The sequence below is a fragment of the Astyanax mexicanus genome, chromosome 11 (assembly GCF_023375975.1).
Source record: "Astyanax mexicanus isolate ESR-SI-001 chromosome 11, AstMex3_surface, whole genome shotgun sequence".
NCBI lineage: Eukaryota > Metazoa > Chordata > Actinopteri > Characiformes > Acestrorhamphidae > Astyanax > Astyanax mexicanus.
In genome coordinates this window covers 43,906,230-43,926,000 of record NC_064418.1, presented here as the reverse complement: position 1 = coordinate 43,926,000, position 19,771 = coordinate 43,906,230, and the positions used below count along the sequence as shown (strand labels likewise).

Genomic DNA, 19,771 nt, shown 5'->3' with positions numbered 1-19,771 from the left:
AGGCCACATTTAATGTAAAAAAAATGTTTATTATGTCTTTTCTCAAAAGATCTTTGCAGCACCTTCACACATTCGCAGCGTTTGAGTGCAAGTCCTGTAAATGAAATGTCAAGGTAGAGCTCTGTAGCATCTGTAGTCAATATCAATAAAGTTCTTTAACGAATGAAACTGAATGTTACAGTAGATCCGCTTCTTAAACTGCAGACACTACAGAACTGTTATGAACTCATTCAAATTATATGTCAACTGGATATAAACAAGAGCGATTAGAATCTGACAGAATTATTAGTGCATGGCTCGTGGTTAATAAGCTGCTGTGAAACGTTATTGTGCTGGATGGCAGGCTATTGTACAGCAAATATGTTTCTTTTTTGCTTTATATTGGTTATTCTGGCCGGGACTATATTTTGACACATTCCAATTTCTTCTGTCTTTAAAAGAAAGCGTTCCCAATCTGAGCTGGAATCAAATCTGACCGGTCTTGGCCGTCTAATGCAGCTTTAAACTAAAAGCTGTCAGGCTTCGGGGTTTTTAATGTGTGTTTTTTTTTTTTTTTTTTTTTCTAACAGGGAGTAGTTGAGTGCCTTTACTCAACAAGCATGGCGTTTCAGTGCAATTACAGCAATTTAGTCTTCTGTTTAATCCTCTGCTGCGTGTTGTTTGGACTACTTGCACTCATTTTTCCTGGGTGTATGGATTGATGACAAATTTACTTTTAAGCATCATATTAACAAGCTTTCAGGTAAGCTGAGGCAAAAACTCGGCTTCCTATATAGAAATAAATCATGCTTCCCAATGGACACAAGAGAAAAGATTGTGGAAGCAACGTTTTAATCTATGCTAGACTACGGTGATGTGATTTACAGACATGCATCAGCAGCTACACTCAAACCACTAGATTCTGTGTATCATTCACTGTGATGGGAATAACGGCGTTGAAGTAACACAAAATGCAAAGCAATAGTTACTTTTACTGGTAACTAGTTACTTTTATAGTGGAGTAACTCAGTTAGTAACTCAGTTACTTTTTGGAGAAGTAACTAGTAACTATAACTAATTACTTTTCAAAGTAACGTGCCCAACACTGATCATGCAGCACTAAGATTCACAATTACACAATTACTGGTGACCCGTATAGGACACATCACTGTTCACTCTATGAAATTTTAATAACATTTTATTAAATAGTTCACTCTATTTTAATATCTAAACACCTTTAGACCTTTTATGAGCTTAAGTTTTTTTTTTTTTTATTAAAATGTTTTAGTTAACTTTTTCAGTTTTAATCTTGGTTTGTTTTAGCTGTTATTTTTCACATTTTCTTTTTTTTGTTTCTTTCTTTTCTTTTATTGCTTATTTATATTTTACTCTTTTTATTTGTTTAGTTTTATTTATTTATCTGTAGTTTAATTTTTATTAGTTCTATTACCAATGATTTTATGATTCCTTCTCTTAAATTCTTATTTTTACCTTATTTGTTTTATATCTTAATATTTTTTTTATAATTATCTTATATATCTTATTAAAATCCTGTTTTTATTTTTATTTTTTTTTACTTATTTAATCTATTTAATTTTTTATTTTTTTTGGTCAACCCCTTCTCTATGTAATTGCTCGGCTACACTGTAAATGAGGGCCACCCTCAATGTACTTGTACGAGTTTAAATAAAGGTTGATTAATTGGTTGATTTTGATGATCAGTGATCAGTAAAGATTCTATTTTATTTATTTATATATATATATATATATATATATATATATATATATATATATATATATATATATATATATATATATTTATTTCAATAGCAGGGATCAGCATCTAAACGCAGTCACTAACAGACTCAACCTGCGAAACCTAAAAACGGCACGCCTGAATGAATATTTCATACGCAACTGAGTTTACTGCTCTATTTAATTCAGATTTATGCAGGGCAAACCACAAGTTTCATCAGGATCGGCCCTGTTCTTCAGAGCAGAGCAATAATGAATCGCATTGCGCTCGTACAAGCATGCTGAGAGAGCCGCGTTTCAAATCCCATTTCTAGGAAAGCGGTTAAACACATTTGCATTGCGGAACAAGGCGTTCCGACATAGTAACGCAGCCTGCACAATCAAAACACACAATAAAATCATTCTCTTCACGTCTCCCAGTTTAGAAATCCAGGGTCAGAGCTCGGGGTCAGCTGTGAGGGCTATGGCACCCCCGGAGAGGGGAAGGTTAAGGGTCTCGCTCAAGGGCCCAACAGAGGTAGCTTAGAGGACTTGGGTATCTATCTCACAACCTTGTGATCGATGAGCCAGCAGTCAATAACCCGACAACTTGGCCATCACTGCTTCCATTTAAAGAATACTATGTACCAAGCAGATTATTACTATTAAACCACAATATGGACCAAAGTATTTATCAGTATTTATCCTGCTGTTGAGAGAAGACGTTATACTAGTTTTAATTTGGGGTGTTGCTGGGAGAAACTGATTGGTCAGTTAGTTCCGACCCTGCAATGTGATTGGCTGGGAGGTGTTTTGTAGTGTCATTATCAGCCGGTAATGCACTGTAACTCAAGATCTTCATGTATTAATCCACCACATACAGGTAACCTAGGAAGTTTTTATTTTTAAAATAGACTAAAACACTGCCTGGCCAAAAAAAAAGTCTGTGAAGTTTCATAGAAAATTGTACTGTAATATATATAGAGAGAGTATTACGTATTGCAGAATCACAGTATTGTGATATCATTGTTATCATGGGCACCGTATCGTGATATCATATAGTGAGATGCTCTGTGATTCCCACTTCTAGTTAATATCATTACTATTATTGATGTTGTGTACTGTTTCAGATTCGGTTTTGTATATTGAATAACAAAAGGGAGTAAAGCAGGGGTCTGCAAATAAAGTTTGGCAGCGGGCCAGATATTTCCCAAGCTATAACGTGTTTTTCAAAATGAAGTGAAATGGGATGGAGTAGCCTGAAGTAGACTAGTAGCTCTCCAGCCCAGAGGGTTGTTGAACCCATTTGCAGAACAGTTGATCTCAAAGCAGGCAAACTCAAAAAGAAAGGGGAAAAGAAAAAACACACTGCTCCTCATACGGCATCAAACCCGTGTCATCAGGGTTATGGCTAGGGAATTGAGACTGAGAAAAAAAATGGCCTTATAAGGAGATAGGGAGCCCATGAAAAATGAGAACGGGTGGAAACTAAAGTCACATCGAGCGCTACAGAAAGAGAGAGAGACGGGGAGGAACGTAAACAAAAGCTCACAACAGAAGCATTTTATTTACATTTTCTATTTATTATCATTCATTATAGTTCAAACAACCTCACGGGCCAGATGTTTCACCCCTGGGTCTAAAGGGTAAAAGGCTAAAAGGGTTTAGATGATTTTGTGAGAAATGTGTATCTGATTCTGAAATAAAAGGGGAAAATAATGAATGAATTGCAAAAAAAAAAGATATATAAAAAGAAGAATACATTATTAAAGTATTGATATGCATATATAAGTATTGAGGTGTCTTGAAAGAAGTGCTTTTGTATGTTTATGAATTTGCTGGTTAGGGAGTCAACAACAGCTCCTCTGAGTCATCTCTGTGTTGTCTTTGTAATGGAAGGAGAAAAGAGAGAGAGAATAGCGATAAATAGAATTGAAAGAATGTAAAATTAGAGCAAGAAAAAGAGAGAGAGAGAGAGAGAGAGAGGTAAAGAGAGAGAGAGAGCAGAGAGAGGGAGGGTGAAAATGAGCTCTTTTAGGATGGTGCAAGGACCCAGTGAGACTCCAATGGATGGGACAGAGTGCAGAGACAGTGCTCACAGCAGAAGTGTGTGTGTGTGTGTGTGTGTGTGTTGCCAGCAAGGCTGCCTGCCAGCCTCCTGAGCTTAGGGCACATTAGAATGCAAAGCATTTCTGTACAGAGAGAGAGAAAGAGAGAGAGAGAGAGCATAGGAAAGTAATAGGACTACGCGAATATGAGAGTAGGAAGAAGGGAAAGAGTAAAAGACGGAGAGAAACTGATAGAAGGAGGAAAGGAAGAACATGAGAAAGAGAGCACAGAGAGAAAAAGACAGAAAGAGTGAGAGAGAGAGAGAAAGAAAGTGGAGAAAAAGAGCTTTAGCTTTGCAAAAACATGCCCACCGGTGCGTGCCCGTGAAAAGGATGTGTGCGTCTGTTCTGGCTTCAGAACTCCCCCGGGTGTCTCGAGCCACTCCGCCTTCCCCTCCAAAAGATCCTCTCGAGAGTTCCCTCTCATTACTATCTCTCTAACTCTCTCCCTCTCTCTCTCTCTATCTCTCTCTCTGTCCCATTGCGGCAGGTCCGAACTGCTACGCCGGAACGACGATCATTCCAGCCGGCATAGAAGTGAAGGTGGACGACTGCACCATCTGCCGCTGCCACAACGGAGACTGGTGGAAGCCGGCACAGTGCTTGCGGCGAGAGTGCCTCAACGGCCAGCCGTCGTCGTAAACACCCCCTCCGGAGCGGGGAGGAGGAGGGGCACACGAGTGACAGCGCCGCCCGGCACCGGGGCGGCACATCTAGGGACACTGGAGGATGGACTGGCAGGAGCACAATATGCCTGGCAAAACTGAGGCTGCTGAGCGAGCTGAGACACACTGAGATAATTCATACATACACAAATACACAATACAAACACACTCCAGACCTTGGCAACGTGTCAGATGAGTAAAGGAAAGGAAACATCAGAAGACACTGTTTGTTTTTGTTTGTTTGTTTCTATAATGGTTCCATCCCACTTTGATTTCTTGCTAACGCTGCTGAACCTCACAAGTTTATACGCTCTCGTGACTCAGAGAGGGAGGAAGAGCTGCTTCGAATTGAAGATATTTGTCAGAGAGATCATCTGTGTGTTGTTTTTGGCGGTTTACAGCCGCATTCACAAACCTGGGAGGCTCCTCGTGTAGGGATTTTTTTTTAGCTCATGCTATTACATCCAGAAAATGAAAAAAAAAAGAACTACGATTTGCGGTTAAATTGTTTTTGAGGGAGGAAAGCAGGATGGCTCCAAATGAAACTTTTTGGCAGATTAAAAACTAAAACCCTAAAAAAAAAAAAATAAAAATACCCAGATATTTTTACACAAGCAAGTCCCTTATTTCGGCTCAAGTGTGTCGCTGGCCAAATGTTGAGATGTTCCGCACTTTTCAATTTTTCTTCAAATTGTTTATAAGGCCTAACCCTAATTACGTTTCAAAAGAGGAATAATTCAATTACAGTATATTCACTACGACTGCTTTTGAGTTTCATCAGCCATGTGGAATTTGGCCAAATGTGGTTTAAATAAAAAATTTTAAATGTGGTTGGAGCACAAGCTGATTCCCATACTATGCTCAGCAACCGGGGTGTTGGCAGATGCGGCTAGGGCTGATTCTCATATTATACTTTTCAAACGGGGTGTTAGCAAAAGAAGCATGAGCCAATTCTTATATTATACTTGGCAACTGGAGTGTTGGCAGGTATTATATTGGGCAAACATGCTGTTAGCAAAATAAGCGCAAGCTGATTGCCATATTTTACTTGCCAACCGGGGTGTTGGCACACCCAAGTATAATACAGGCAAAGTCCCGTATTATACCTGGCAAACAGGTGCATGTGGCACAGGGCCAGGCAGGATTTGGAAATGGCCTGAAAAATTTGGGCCAGAATCAGGCCTAGATTGAAACCAGAGCTGGTTAAACAGTTTGGTTTAATATTAATTAAACTACTAAGGCAAGCTGCATTTCCTGCATTTATGTTTAATTCGGGGTACAGATACATTGTTAATGCAGTTGAGCCTAGGCAACATCTCAAGGTAGTTTGAGAAGAATATTGGATTGGTTTGTGGCCTGTGCCCGGATCTGCATTGTCAGTAGTCTATACTACTTTGCAGACTAACTGAAAGACCAGGCTACATCGCATTGGAATTAAGGCAGCCCCCTTCCTCATAGGGGGACGCCATACCTACCTATAAAACAAGGGTTGCCCTCAAATTTTAACCAACCACTAGCCTATTAAGTTCACTTAATTTTCTAAACACCATTTCTGTACACTTCAGCACTATGTGACATTGGGATGAGGGCAGAGCAAATTTGGCTAAATCAGCTAAACGGAGATAAATGTATAAATATAAGTTACAAAGCAAAAATTACGCTAAACACAGAGATAGCAAGTCTTTATCAACAGGTATTGAAGAGAAATGCTAAAAAATGCATCTTAAAATCGCATACTCTTATAAGAGAGGACAGGTCGCTTGTTGCTCTAACATAGGGCTAGGGCTATTATCATATACCACCAATTTCGAGCATTAGATTCCATTGTATGTTTCGTATTTTACAGCATATAAGTCGCACTGTATTATAAGGCGCATTTTAACATTTTATTTAATTAATTCTTAAATCGTAAGAGTGCTGGATGTTAATCTACACACTTCTCTCCTGAAAACTGTTTATTTGAGTAATTAAAGATTCCATTTATTTCCATTGTTAGCAGCAGCGCTAGCCACAGTTAGCACCAGCACTAGCCATGGTTAGCAGAGCTTACTGCTAGTAAACGCAGCCCGACAGCGCTACACTGAGCAACCTTTTCTTACCTGTATAACACCAATGTAGATCCCAATGTAGGTCACTCTGGATTAACTCCGGAAACGTGTCAACCCAATATCAGAGCCATTAATGTGAATGTAATTATACCTTAATGACTGCCTCCAGAGTGGCTTGTCACGTAATCAGACTGTTACACCGCACACAAGCGCAATTAGTGAGCAGTGCTAGTCTTCACAGACTGGAAAAAGCTTCATGGAGGTTTTGTTTCCAGGCCGTGGAAGCCAACAAGACAAAACGCTGCGGCATTAATTCAGATTACCCCCTGCCTGCATGAGATGTCCTTGTTTCCCTCCCCCCCCCCAGCCCAAACAAGCAAAAGTCCTCCTAAAGGCCAACAGCTTGAACTTATCTCAGCAATTAGCAAGCCCCAAGCAGGCTGCTTTAATTTTACTCAATCAGGCAATATTCGCTGATAAATTAGCCGGCAGACACGCGGCGCAGCAGGCAAGGAGCTGAACCAAAGGCGGGAATCTACACCCAGCCTGCTGCTTCAAAGCCACATCCTTAAACGCTTCCTCTCATCCTCGACACGCCGTGGTCCCGGCTTGTGGCAATTTTTTTTTTTTCCTTTCCGCAGCTTTTGAGCGACCACATGTTGATCCAGCGAAGTGCTTAAACCACTAAAGAATGCCTCTAGAACCACTTAAACCAATAAGAATCCTCAGAGTAGACTCTGAAGCTGAAACAATGGTTTTTGCTCACTGCGAAATGCTCACGAATGATCCGCGTAGATGCTCCGCGCCGTGGCGCCAAGGCCCGAGCCTTCGTTCGGAATAAGAAAATGCATTGCTTATAGATTCTTTGGTTCAGCTCGAGGGGACCGACCAACCTGCCTGAACAGAAAACAGCGCCTGCTTCCCTTCTTCTTCCCAGATGATAAATACCAGTCATTAATTCAAAGGCGAATTCCACCAAGCCCACGCCATTTATCAGAGGTATTTGCGACCAAAAGAGAATTCATCCCAGTTAACCTTTTAGACCCTGTTGCCCAGCAGTGATGGATGAGCTGCTTAATAACAGATCCATGGCTTTAGTAATGAGGTGAAAATGAATGCAATAGCATGACCTAGAAGAAGAAGAAAAAGAAGAAGAAGAAAAAGAAGGATGGACCAGAAGTGTCCATGTAATTTCACTTAGCGCCATTTTAAACCCACAGCTTCAGCATTAGGTCATACCCCAATTCGAGGTCATTATTATGCAAATTTCAATATATCTCAAATCGTCTAATTTATTACTGGTTATGATGGTTCAAGGGAATATTTGTGTTGTTACAGGTAAGATATACAAATGCATCTCATGAAAATTTAAATATATAATTGAAAAGTTACTTTATTTCAGTAATTCAGTTCAAAATGTGAAACTCATATAATATATAGATTTATTACACACACACACAGAGTAATCTATTTTAAGTGTTTATTTCCTTTATTGATGATGATTATGGCTTAAAGCCAATGAAAACTCAAACATCAGTGTCTCAAAAAATTAGAATATTACATTATGTAAGACCAATTGGTACTTTTTTGGCAGTGTGGGCAGTGTGCCAAGTCCTGCTGGAAAATGAAATCCACATCTCCATAAAAGTTGTCAGCAGAGGGAAGCATGAAGTGCTGTAAGATTTTTCTGGGAAAACAAAACTGCACTGACTTTAGACTTGATAATAAAACACAGTGGATCAACACCAGCTGATGGCTAACATGGCTCTACAAACCATCACTGATCATCAGTAAATTTTACATTTCCACAATCAGTGATGGTTTAGAGAGACATGTCTCAACATCTGCTGGTGTTGGTCCACTGTGGGAAAATGCTTCCCTTCGCTGACAACTTTTATGGAGATGTGGATTTCATTTTCCAGCAGGACTTGGCACACTGCCCACACTGCAAAGAGTACCAATTTGTCTTTTGGGTTTTCATTGGCTGTAAGCCATTATCATCAACATTAAAAGAAATAAACACTTAGAATAGATCACTCTGTGTTTAATACATCTATATAATATATGAATTTCACATTCTGAACCGAGTTACTGATTTTCAATGATATTGATGATGATATTTTTTTAAGATGCACCTGTATCACGAGCATGAGCATCTTTGGCATGTCATTCTATTACTAATATTATTATTTATTTTTTCACTTTTAATCAAAGGAACTGCAGTCAACGAAAGACACCATTCACTTATTTATTTATTTTTTTTTCACTTATTTATTTATTTTTGCGAACCTCTCACTAGCAAATCCAGCCCGCACCTCTTCACCTCACTCAGATCGCGCTCTTCATGTTATTCCGTTCGGCTGTTCCTCTGGGAACGCAGCTCAAACATGTCCAAAACCAGGTGGAAGAGTTCAGAGCTAATCCTTCCTCTGCCTTCAGGCTTTAGAGGGATTCGAGTCTTGCCAAACCACTCTGTCTTTGGCTCCATGTTTAAAAGCGCCTTCAAAGCACAGGGAGGATCTTTTACCTGGGCCTTTATCAAATGAATTGAAAAGATTGAATTTATCCCCCCAATTGCCCCAATTATGATCTCCTGATACACGCAGCCTCCTGCTGAGGAAGTCCCAGTCCCATTACCACTGATCACAGTCTCAGCCTCACGCCAGGATGTAACCAGCTTGTGTTTTATTTAAACGAATGAAGCGAGTGCCAGAATGCAGTGGACACATTTTCTTTCTTTTTTTTTTTTCTTGCGACTTTAAGCTACCTTCAATGCCATTAAACCGTGTCTGACATTCTTGGAATAGCGCACATTGGTTTACGCCGAGACGACGATGGTGGCGACGAGGGTGCCAATTACCTTGGGATGCGAGACAAGTGTGTGAATGACATCATTAATTACTGTTCATTCGTGACTTCTGTTACCTGTTACTCACTGGTCACTGTTGCACTGCTGAGGAGAAAGAACGAGGAGAAGAAGAAGGATTTAAAGCATCTCCCGTCTGTTCATTTATGACAATCATTAAGTTAAATAACACTGTTTAAAAACTGTTGAATCTAAGCCTGGCCATGCCTGTCCATGGCCTCCACCATGGACCCCATTAGACCTTTCGTAAAAAACACTTTCGTACATATGGCCGACCTTCTTCTCCGCTTTGCAGCCAGTTGATCCCTAAAGACAAGAGGATCCCTAAAGAAATGAAAGGAATAAAGGGATAAAAGGAGGATTTTCAGCCACTGTGGAAGTGTTCACCAAACTGTCTGTAGAGATGTTGTGCACATGGTGTCTGTCTGTTCCAGTCTGAAGCACTCACGCTCATTCACGCTCCGTTTTTGTAAGAGTGAACCGCAGCCCTTTTTCGAGACACCGACTAACTGTAGCTGGAAGCTATGAAAGATTGTTCTCTTTTTTTCTAAACAGAAACTGTTATATTGAATTTGTGCCTGAAAACAAACTGTATCTACGAAGAAAAACATACTGTTAAACCAACAATCAAGCTTTTATTACAGACGGGCACTAAGGGTCATTCTTAAAAGCAAACTGTCATTTCCTATAGCCACTGTTTAATATAGTAATGTTTATTATTCAAGGTACATATTGTTATTACTCTATATCAATTCAGAAACAGATGAATATATTTAAGAGATGCTTAAAAGAAAAGATGACGAACAGAAGTGTTTTGCCAGAAAATGCTGAACAATGTTGATTCTAGTGTACATCGATCAAGTAACAACACGTAATTATGATGTTCCTCCTTTTTTTTTTTTCCCCCCAAGCTCAACTGAGCCTATAGGAGCACTTAAGTTTCTGAATAAGTTTCTTTGATTTTGCTATTTATAGGTTTATGTCTGAGTAAAATGAACATTGTTGTTTTATTCTATAAACGATATATTTCTCCCAAATTCCACATAAAAATAGTGTCATTTCGAGCATTTATTTGCAGAAAATGAGAACTAACAAAAGAACAGACCTCAAATAACGCAAAGAACAAAAAAACAAGTTCATATTCATAAAGAGTTTTAAGAGTTCAGAAATCAATGTTTGGTGGAATAACCCTGGTTCTCCACCAGTCTTACACACTGATTTGCTTTTGGATAACGTTATGCCTTTACTCCTGGTGCAAACATTCAAGCAGTTCAGTTTGGTTTAATGGCTTGTGATCATCCATCTTCCTCTTGATTATATTCCAGAGGTTTCTAATTTGGTAAAATCAAAGAAACTCATAATTTTTAAGTGGTCTCTTCAGAGCTGTATAATTACATACTGTAGTCCCATTTAAGTACTACCTGTTTTTTTTTTTTTCCCTTTACCCTGTTTCCTAATGTTCAGGACCCCACAAAATAGACCACCAAAGAGCAGGTTTTATTATTTGGTGGGTTGTTGGGTTATTCTCATTCTCAACACTGCATGCAGTGATTAACACGGATTGGCTCATTGGTGGTGGTTTGAGGTGATAGTGAGGTGTAAAGTGTGTATGTTAGTAGAGCTGTGTGTACGAGTGGATCAGACGCAGCAGTGCTTGATCGATGTACAGTTGAACACACCTAAAGCCAAACGCTTGTGTTCTTCATCCAGAGTTTAAACCAATCCAAGGTGCCCTTCATGCTGTACAGACGTGTAAATATCTTCTCCAAGCATACAGTGTGTATTCTCAATCCAGAGGTTTAAAAAGAGGGGACAAAATGTGTATTATTATTTATGAAGACAAAAACTATTTTGTTAAATAGACTGAAAAAGTGGTATTCAGCAAAAAAAAAAAAAAAAAAAAAAAAAAAAAAAAAACATCACTCTGTGTGTGTGTGTTGATTTATTCTCGCTCCTGTTTCTCCGGTAAGCAAATCGGCAGATCGCACCTGCCGGCCCCCCGGATACCCCCGCAGCCTGTGGGGCTGAGGGCTCTGATCACTGATACTGCAGACGCAGGGTGTTCTTCAGCGCTGGCGTCAGCACCTCTCCCTACCATCACCCTCCACACACATCCACACCTTCCACTGGAAACCATCATCACATCTGCTGTGCAGAGGCAGGCAGAGCCCGCACACTTTCTGCACAAGTCAGGAAAACAGAGAGAAAGACATGAAGAAAAAAAGAAACCTCATACTGTACAAGAAAAGTGCATTTAAGTGTATATATGTATATATATATATATATATATATATATATATATATATATATATATATATATAGCATTAAAATTAATACCTACGCAATATGTACATAATACATGTACTATTATAGAACAGCTTATGGCAACTTAAGTATATTTCAATTTTCTATTTATTTCAATTATGCTATATTTATTTACACAAAAGCATTAGATTGTGCTTTTGAGAGTTTTTTATATAACTTTAATAGATTTAAGTATGTTTTTTTTTATTTATCATTTTTAATACACTTGAAGAATATTGTAAATGTACTACTTTGTGTATTGATGCACATATTGTGTATACCTTCATGCTATTATGCAATTATGCACTTTAAACAGTGTATAAAGCCACTATATATATTTGTTTTTTTTTTTTTATGGAAATGCAGAGAAAGCATATTTAATGTGTATTTTCATAAAGTACATTAAATAGAAATGGTACTTTTAGTATTCATTACCTAAATTAGTTTTAAGAGTTTTGGTGGAATAACCCTCACAGTTTTCTTGAATCTTGGCATCATGTTCTCCTCCACCAGTCTTACACACTGCTTTTGGATGAATGTATGCCACTGCTGGAGCAAAAATTTAAGCAGTTCAGTTTGGTTTGATGGCTTGTGATCCATCCATCCTTCTCTTAATTATATTCAAGAGGTTTTCAATTTGGTAAAATCAAAGAAATGCATTATTTTCAAGTGGTCTCTTATTTTTATCCAGAGCTGTAAGTAGTTTCTCAACTTTAAAATAAAATATAAAAACTGATCCCTAACAGCCTAAATTTAACACTTTTTACTCGTTGTAGCTTCTCTACAGTGTTCAGTATTATCTGTATGTCAGCAGAAATTCTATTGTTTATTCTTATTATTTTTAGTAGTATTTTTAGTAGTGCGTAGAGCATTGCTGAGCTACAGCTTTAAGCCAGAGTTTGTGATGAAGAAATAAACTTTTTTTTGGCCCTGGATCCCAAAAACTTGTAGGTTTTGCATTTGCAGCAAATTGTGGCAAATTGGCAAATCAATAAAAGTCCTGAAATGGGCCACCACAAACGAATGATGCAACTAAGAACAAAACAAATAAACTATTGAGCTGAATAGCATTAGCACTAATGCTGGTTTGTTTGCAGAGGTTTCTAGAGCACAGGCTGAAATATCAGCAATAATGTTAAAGGCATTACACAACCCAAGAAAACTGGAGTATGGGGGGATTTGCTTATACTCTTAGTCCTGGAGCTCTACTAAGCTGACAACCTTCAGCCTGTAGGGGCCATATTGTGTGAAATGATGGGTGTGGTGGTCTGGAATTTAAGTGTGTTTAGGTAAATTTCTAGTGTGTTTCTTTCTTGGCTGGGGAAAACACAGGCACTCCACTGACTGATTAAAACCCTGACAACAGTCAACAGTCACTCTTCCATGCCAATTTTAGCTACAAAACTCTCGTTGCTACAATTCTCGTTGTACACACACAAAATGTACGTGTACTGCAGCGTGCAAATATAGCTTTTACATCAACAGTAAACAGAATACAGAATAATAAAACACTGCTGTTCTCCTATATGAGCTGCTGGTGTATGCAGGTCAGTTTCCTCTGCTGAGACGTACAAAGCGCTGCACTGTTAAGATATGCACACGCCAAAGTCAGAGCTCACCTGCCTCTTACAGGGAATAAAGGCAAGTGAAATTCTGATTGGTTTATTTCCTGTCGTGCCCAAAACACCCATGATTAATTAAGAGAATTGGTACATGCCTTCTGCACATTTTTGAGCTGCGCTATGCTTACTTTTTGCATCCTCAGGATACCAAAAACACACAGACACGCCCTAAATCCAGCTGCACAGTGCACAATTGATGTCTCCCCTACAGAATGCTAAAATTGGGCTGTGCATCGGCAAGAACCTAGTGATACAGTATGCATCACGATATATTGCGATACTGTAAGCTAATTTCCTTTGTCGTGGTTTAAAAGTATTCAAGTATATACACAGTATATGCATTTTAAATACCTGCTAAACAGATTCCTTCAGCACTTTGATATTTATTTATTTATTTATTAGGGTTGCCACTTGTCCCGGTTTTCCCACTACTGTCCTTCTTTTTCAAATTTTGTCCCGAAAAAAAAAAAAAAAAAAAAAAAAAAATCGAATTTAATGTCCCGATTTTCTGTAGGTTAGTTTAACTGACTATGTATACTTTTTTTCTGCCTGCATTAAATCATTTTTTTACGTCTTTTTTCTTGCTGACGTGCACCATTGTACCTGATTGGTGCTGGGGGGATCATGTGACTTCACCATCCAATTGGTACAGACGGGTCCTACAGATAGTAAATCAAATATTAAGGAAAGAGAGCACATCAGATTTGACATAACCACAGTTAAAGAAAAACAACACTATAGACATTTAATGTCTATAAACTTAAAATACAGAAAACACACATAAGCCTGAAAAACACATCATAGGCCTCTTCTTACCTAGTTTTCCATCTGGTGTGCTCTCCCTCCTTAACCTTTTTGCCAAAAGGGTGCAAAAACAAGCACAAGCGAAGCTCACACCAGTACTTAGATGAGCAGATACCGTATGTTTGTGGGCAGCTGTCAGTATGACAGTGTCCTGTTTTTTTTGTCAGACACAGGTGGCAACCCTAATATACATCTATATTTATACATATATCTATATTTATATGTAGTGTTTAAGGTGTGTAAAGATAGCTGAGTGAGGTGTTGGGAGTTAAGTGAGCAGCTGATCTGTAGTCTATCTACCTCCCATTCTCTCCATCAGCCCACGGGTTTGTCTGTACCCTCCTATTAATCAGGCCTTTGAAACCCTGTCCACGCCACTAATTGCCTCCTCCACCTCCCTGCAAGACGAGGGCCAAGCAATTTAATGCAGCTCACAGCAATCAATAGCAATTAGGAGCATCCCTGAGTAATCCCACTGAAAGCTGTGTTTTGGGAGACGGCCAAAGAGCACCTACGAGATCGAGGGCCTGAAATCGCACCTTCATTCCCTTCACCTTAAACCTCGGCCGAAACCAACGACAAAGAAAACTTATTCGTGTCTTTGTGAGGGGAGGATTAATTGCTCATGTCCTCCACCTTAAAGCTTCTTCCCCCCGCAAATCAATCTGCACATCATGGATCGGCGGGAGGAAGCCATCTGGCATTCAGAAAGCCAAGAAATGAACCTGAACTGAGCTTTAGACAGAGGAAATTTAGAGCTTTAGATAGCGTCAAACTAAATCAAATATTAAACCAAAAATTGCATTTTTTTTTTTTTATCTCAGGACAGGAATTATAATATACCAGTACTGTCCCATGATTTTTGCCATGACCCATGGAAGTTAAGAATGCTGCCCTGACCTGCAGGATGTCTGGATTTTTGCAATGAATGTGGATTTGATATAGCTTGTGTAATTAACTTAAATTAATTCATTTTAATTTTAAAGCTTGTTTTGCTGGGTGGTGTTGGTTAGCATGCCGGCTGGACTGTGGTTAGGTTAGCGTAGCTTGCTTTAGCTTAGCATTAACTTAGCCTAGCCTAGCCTAGCTGGTTAAGTTACCGTTCTGGCTGACAGCGATGTCAGCTAGCCGAGCAATTTTTCACAAAGACGAGCCAGCGCTGTGGGCGAGCGTGCCGTGGCTAAGCGCTAGCCTGTGCTAAGCTAACGCTGCTGCCTGTGGAGGTAATGATTCAAAACTGTCCTGTGTGTATACGCCGTTACTCGGCAATGCGTCGGCGGAGTGATACAGGTTTAGTGTGAGAAGGCCGTGATGTTACCACATATATCAGCACGGCTAGAACACTTCTCAACCAATCAGATTGTGAGATCGGAACTAACTGTTGTATAATGTTCCCTATAATATACTTTGTAATTTTTAGTTTAATATACAGTAGGTACGTCAAACTATCAAAATGTACTGCAAAAATGGCCACGGGGACTAAATGTTTAGCTGTCCTCATCCATAGAAAGTACAAATGCAGAGAATGACAAAAAAATAATAACAATTAATCGTCTACCTGACCAAATAATCAGAAGATTAGTCGACTACTAAAATAGTCATTACATGCAGACCTCCTGTGTGCATGGTCAATTCTGGCCAGATGCCACCAGCTACAGTCATTTCCACCCACTGCACTGTAATGTAATGGCTGTTTAATGTTAAAAATTGAACGTAGTATCGCTCATGTCTTCCACTCTCTCCTCCCGTAAATCAATCTGCACATCACAGATCTTTGGTAGAAAGCCTTCTGGCATCCAGACAGCAAAGAAATGAACTTGCTTTAGACAGAGAAAATTAGTCACAGCAAAACATCAAACAAACAATTGCGTTTTTTCTTTTTGAAGGTTTAGCAATTACAATGTGTATTTTGAGGCGAGACTCTGCCAAGTTGCAGAGTAAATAAATGCAGTGTTCAAAAGTGGGTCACATCACAGCCCAAAAAAAAAAAAAAGAAAAAGAAAAAAGTGGCTCTATCCTAATTTTCTTTCTTTCATCAGATGGTGTAATAATTCGACCCATAAAAAGAACAGGCACAATAGCTCTGCGAAGCCATTCAACAATGTTCAACACAGTAATCTGCAAAGCGAAACGGCGAAACGAAGCTCAGCGGGAGAGCCAGGCTTATTTCTTTTCTTTAACACAGATAGATATCGTAATTATAACCTCTTATTCATTATTTTTTCATGTTTGAATCAAAATTATCGCAGCCTAAAAGGAAATCATGCAAAAATCACAGAAAACAGACCAAGATTTAACAAATTATTCATTAATATTTTTGGGTAGGCCTCTTTTACACCTCTTGGTATCCACCACCCATAGTTCCTGTATTAGCCAGCTGGGCTAAATCATATGAAAAGACAGTTTAAAAAAAAAAAGTACAGCCACCTTATAGGAGCTGTAGAAACTGTAGATACAGTAGATACTGCAGGTACTGTAGGAACAGTTCTGGCCAAAGCTGGCACCTCTTTAACTACCTGAAGAAAAAAAGAATATAGCCTGCCAAGACTGCACTTAGCTCAGCTGAGTTTTATAAGCTTTACAGTGCAATCATCATCATTATATTCTCAGACACAGCAGTGGGTCTTCTGGCCAAATTGCACGTTTCGATGTCTCCTTCTTATCAGATAATTGGCAAGTCCATTAAGAAACCACTAGCGTAGCCGCTTAACAGTCTCTGCAGCAAAAAAGATGAACATTAGGCATCCAAAGCTTCCTGGAAACAGGCCTGGTGCCAGATATTCAAACCTTAAATCCCCATGTTAGATGTCTTTTCCACAGTCTTGTTTATACTGTGTCAGAATTTCATGATGAATGAAAAATGGACAAATAGAAATATTCTAAACTTATTTGTGTATGTGCTCTACTAGGGCTGTGCTATATCGTATCGTATGCAAAAATATCGGCAACATATTTGAATATTGTGAACGACATCATACCCTAAAATATCGTGCCATATCTCCCACCCCTAAATATCACATCAGGTTACCACTTTTTTGCTGTTTTTATAAAAATCAAGTTTTCCTACATTGTAAATTAATGCTGAAGACATCCAGACTATAAAGGAACACATAAGGAATCATGTAGTAACTTAAAATGACTGTTAAACAAACCAAAATACTCTGTGAAAAAGCATTTAGGTGCTCTTATCTGGGGAGCTGTTTTTTAACTTGCAGTTTCTGAGGCTGGTTACTCTGATAAACTTATCCTGTACAACAGAGGGAACTTTTGCTCTTCCTTTCCAGGGGTTTTCCTGATGAGAGCCAGTTTCATCATAATGTTGTTGATGGTCTTTGTGAATGCACTTGATACTTTCAAAGATCTTGAGAACTTATCTTAATTTCTTAGTTATTTCTTTCTTTACTTAGATGAGTAGTTCTTGTCATAATATGGATTAGAACATTGTGTAATATGTGCTAGAGGCGCTTACTTGTGTGCACTAAATAATTCCACACGTTTTTCTACATGGTTTGAATGACTATAGTATTAATCTACAATGCAAAACATAATGATAGTAATAAAGTGAAAGAATAATTATAGAATTTCTATAATAGAGGATGTGGAAAATGGATTATTGTGGGAAAACTTGAATTGAAGGAAGGCTCTAGTATCCTGTTGGACCCCGAGCCTAGATACAAGATGAGATACGGTTGAGCATGTAGACATACTGGTTCCATGTGGCTTTCTACAGCACATTTACCTACAGATATTGCAGCCTCACTACAATCTGCATTGTCCTGAATACTTAACTGGTGATTAATGTGGTGAGCACTCAGGACAAGGAAGTGTTGCCATGGATGCAGGATGTCCTGCACATATCACTGATTTGTTTGTAGTGTCCCTTGTATCACTACTAGGGGAGTCTGACTTTTGTATGCGATGGCATCACAGAGACAAAGAAAAATTTGAAGCACGTTTACGGCTTTTTGTGGAAAAACCCAGTCAACCTAATCAGACCACAACTGTAATCATTCACAGTAGAGGCCAAAAGTTTGGACACACCTTCTCTTTATCAATGCCTTTTCTTTATTTCCATGACTATTTACATTGTAGATTCTCACTGAAGGCATCAAAACTATGAATGAACACGTGGAGTTTTATGTACTTAACTAAAAAAAAAGGTGAAATAAGTATTCTAGTTTCTTCAAAATAGCCACCGTTTGCTCTGATTACTGCTTTGCACACTGTTGGCATCATTCTCTCAATGAGCTTCATTAAGAGGTGGTCACCTGAAATGAAAAGTTTTCCAACAGTCTTGAAGGAAGGAGTTCCCAGAGGTGTTTATTAGCACTTGTTGCCCCTTTGCCTTCTTCACTCTGTGCTCCAGCTCACCCCAAACCTCAAATCTGGATTGGGTTCAGGTCTGGTGACTGTGGAGGTCGGCTCATTTTTTGTTAAGTACATAAAAATCCACATGTGTTCATTCATAGTTGTGATGCCTTCAGTGAGAATCAACAATGTAAATAGTCCTGAAAATATAGAAAACGCATTGAAAAAGAGAAGGTGTGTCCAAACTTTTGGCCTGTACTGTACATATCTATACATATTGATTAATATTTGACATTTGAAAATGGATGCAGTAATATTAACAGTCCTGTTGGACTACAGTTCTGGTACAGGCAGCAGACTGAAGGTTTTGATGCACTCCACAAGCCAGGTAGAAGGCGCCGACCACACTTTACCCAGGCGGATTCGGTCGGGTCTGTAGGAGCCCTCAGGGTCGTACAGGATGTACTGCGTGCAGAAGGCCTGATCCGAGCCGGGCTGGGCGTGGTAAGCCGCCGAGCTCAGCGTCTGGGTGACGTCGCTGTCCGGTTTGGGCTGCCGGCTGAGGAGCTGGCCTCCTCCCGCCTTCACCAGCTGCAGGAGCTCGTCTTTCGGAGGCTTCTGGAACGATCCCAGCAGGTAGAAAAAACAGCCATCAAACAGCCGTGGCAGCTGGGGAGGCAAGAAGATAGGTGGAGGGAATAAATATGCAAAGTAAATAAATAAATAAATACAGGAGAAGCCACAAAAATATCCCCCCGAAACCTTTCAAAACACTTCATGTTCTGCTACTACTTGGGTGGGAATGATTCGAGCTGAAATTTGAGCAGTATTGCTCAGACTGCTTCGCTCCAGATACTTCGCTTCGCTCTGACTTACTTCGCTTCGCTTACGTTGTGGTTGTCGCAGTGTCATGATTTGAATTTTCATTTTAATACAAAATTAATATGAAACAGCAAATCAGAAATAGTTGAGACCTGATGGAAAAGTAAATATATATACATACATAAATAAAGAGACAAATCACTGCACAAGACAATATGAAGATATTTGATGTTTTGTCAGGTCAACTTAATTTCCTTTGTTAATATACAGTAATATACAATACAATTATTACAGTACATGGTCATTGTCTTATTTCAGTTTCAACATTTTCCTCTTCTTCTGCAGCCATGTCTTTTTTTGTGTGTGCAGTATGTGGTTGTATGTCTTGTTAAAAGAAAATGCATATGTTGCTTTAGGAGATCAACGTCACTGTACTTTTTGGTCCCACTTTATAACAAATGTCGCCAATAAATGTGTAATTACACATTAACAATCATGTAATAACAGTGTA

The 19,771-nt window shown here is 39.0% G+C and overlaps 2 protein-coding genes across 2 annotated transcripts in view; one reads left to right on the top strand and one right to left on the bottom strand.

The window, feature by feature from the left end:
* The window catches only part of vwc2l (von Willebrand factor C domain containing 2 like), a 60,845-nt gene extending 55,872 nt beyond the window's left edge, over window positions 1-4,973 (top strand). Inside the window, exon 4 of the mRNA XM_007253249.4 lies at window positions 4,312-4,973. Within this exon, the coding sequence (XP_007253311.1) occupies window positions 4,312-4,463 (152 nt within the window). The 3' untranslated portion in view covers window positions 4,464-4,973. The remainder of the gene's footprint in view (window positions 1-4,311) is intronic.
* A 10,836-nt stretch (window positions 4,974-15,809) lies between these two features.
* bard1 (BRCA1 associated RING domain 1) overlaps window positions 15,810-19,771 on the bottom strand; it is a 52,238-nt gene continuing 48,276 nt past the window's right edge. The window contains exon 11 of the mRNA XM_022680072.2: window positions 15,810-19,107. Coding sequence (XP_022535793.2) covers window positions 18,772-19,107 — 336 coding nt within the window. The 3' untranslated portion in view covers window positions 15,810-18,771. The remainder of the gene's footprint in view (window positions 19,108-19,771) is intronic.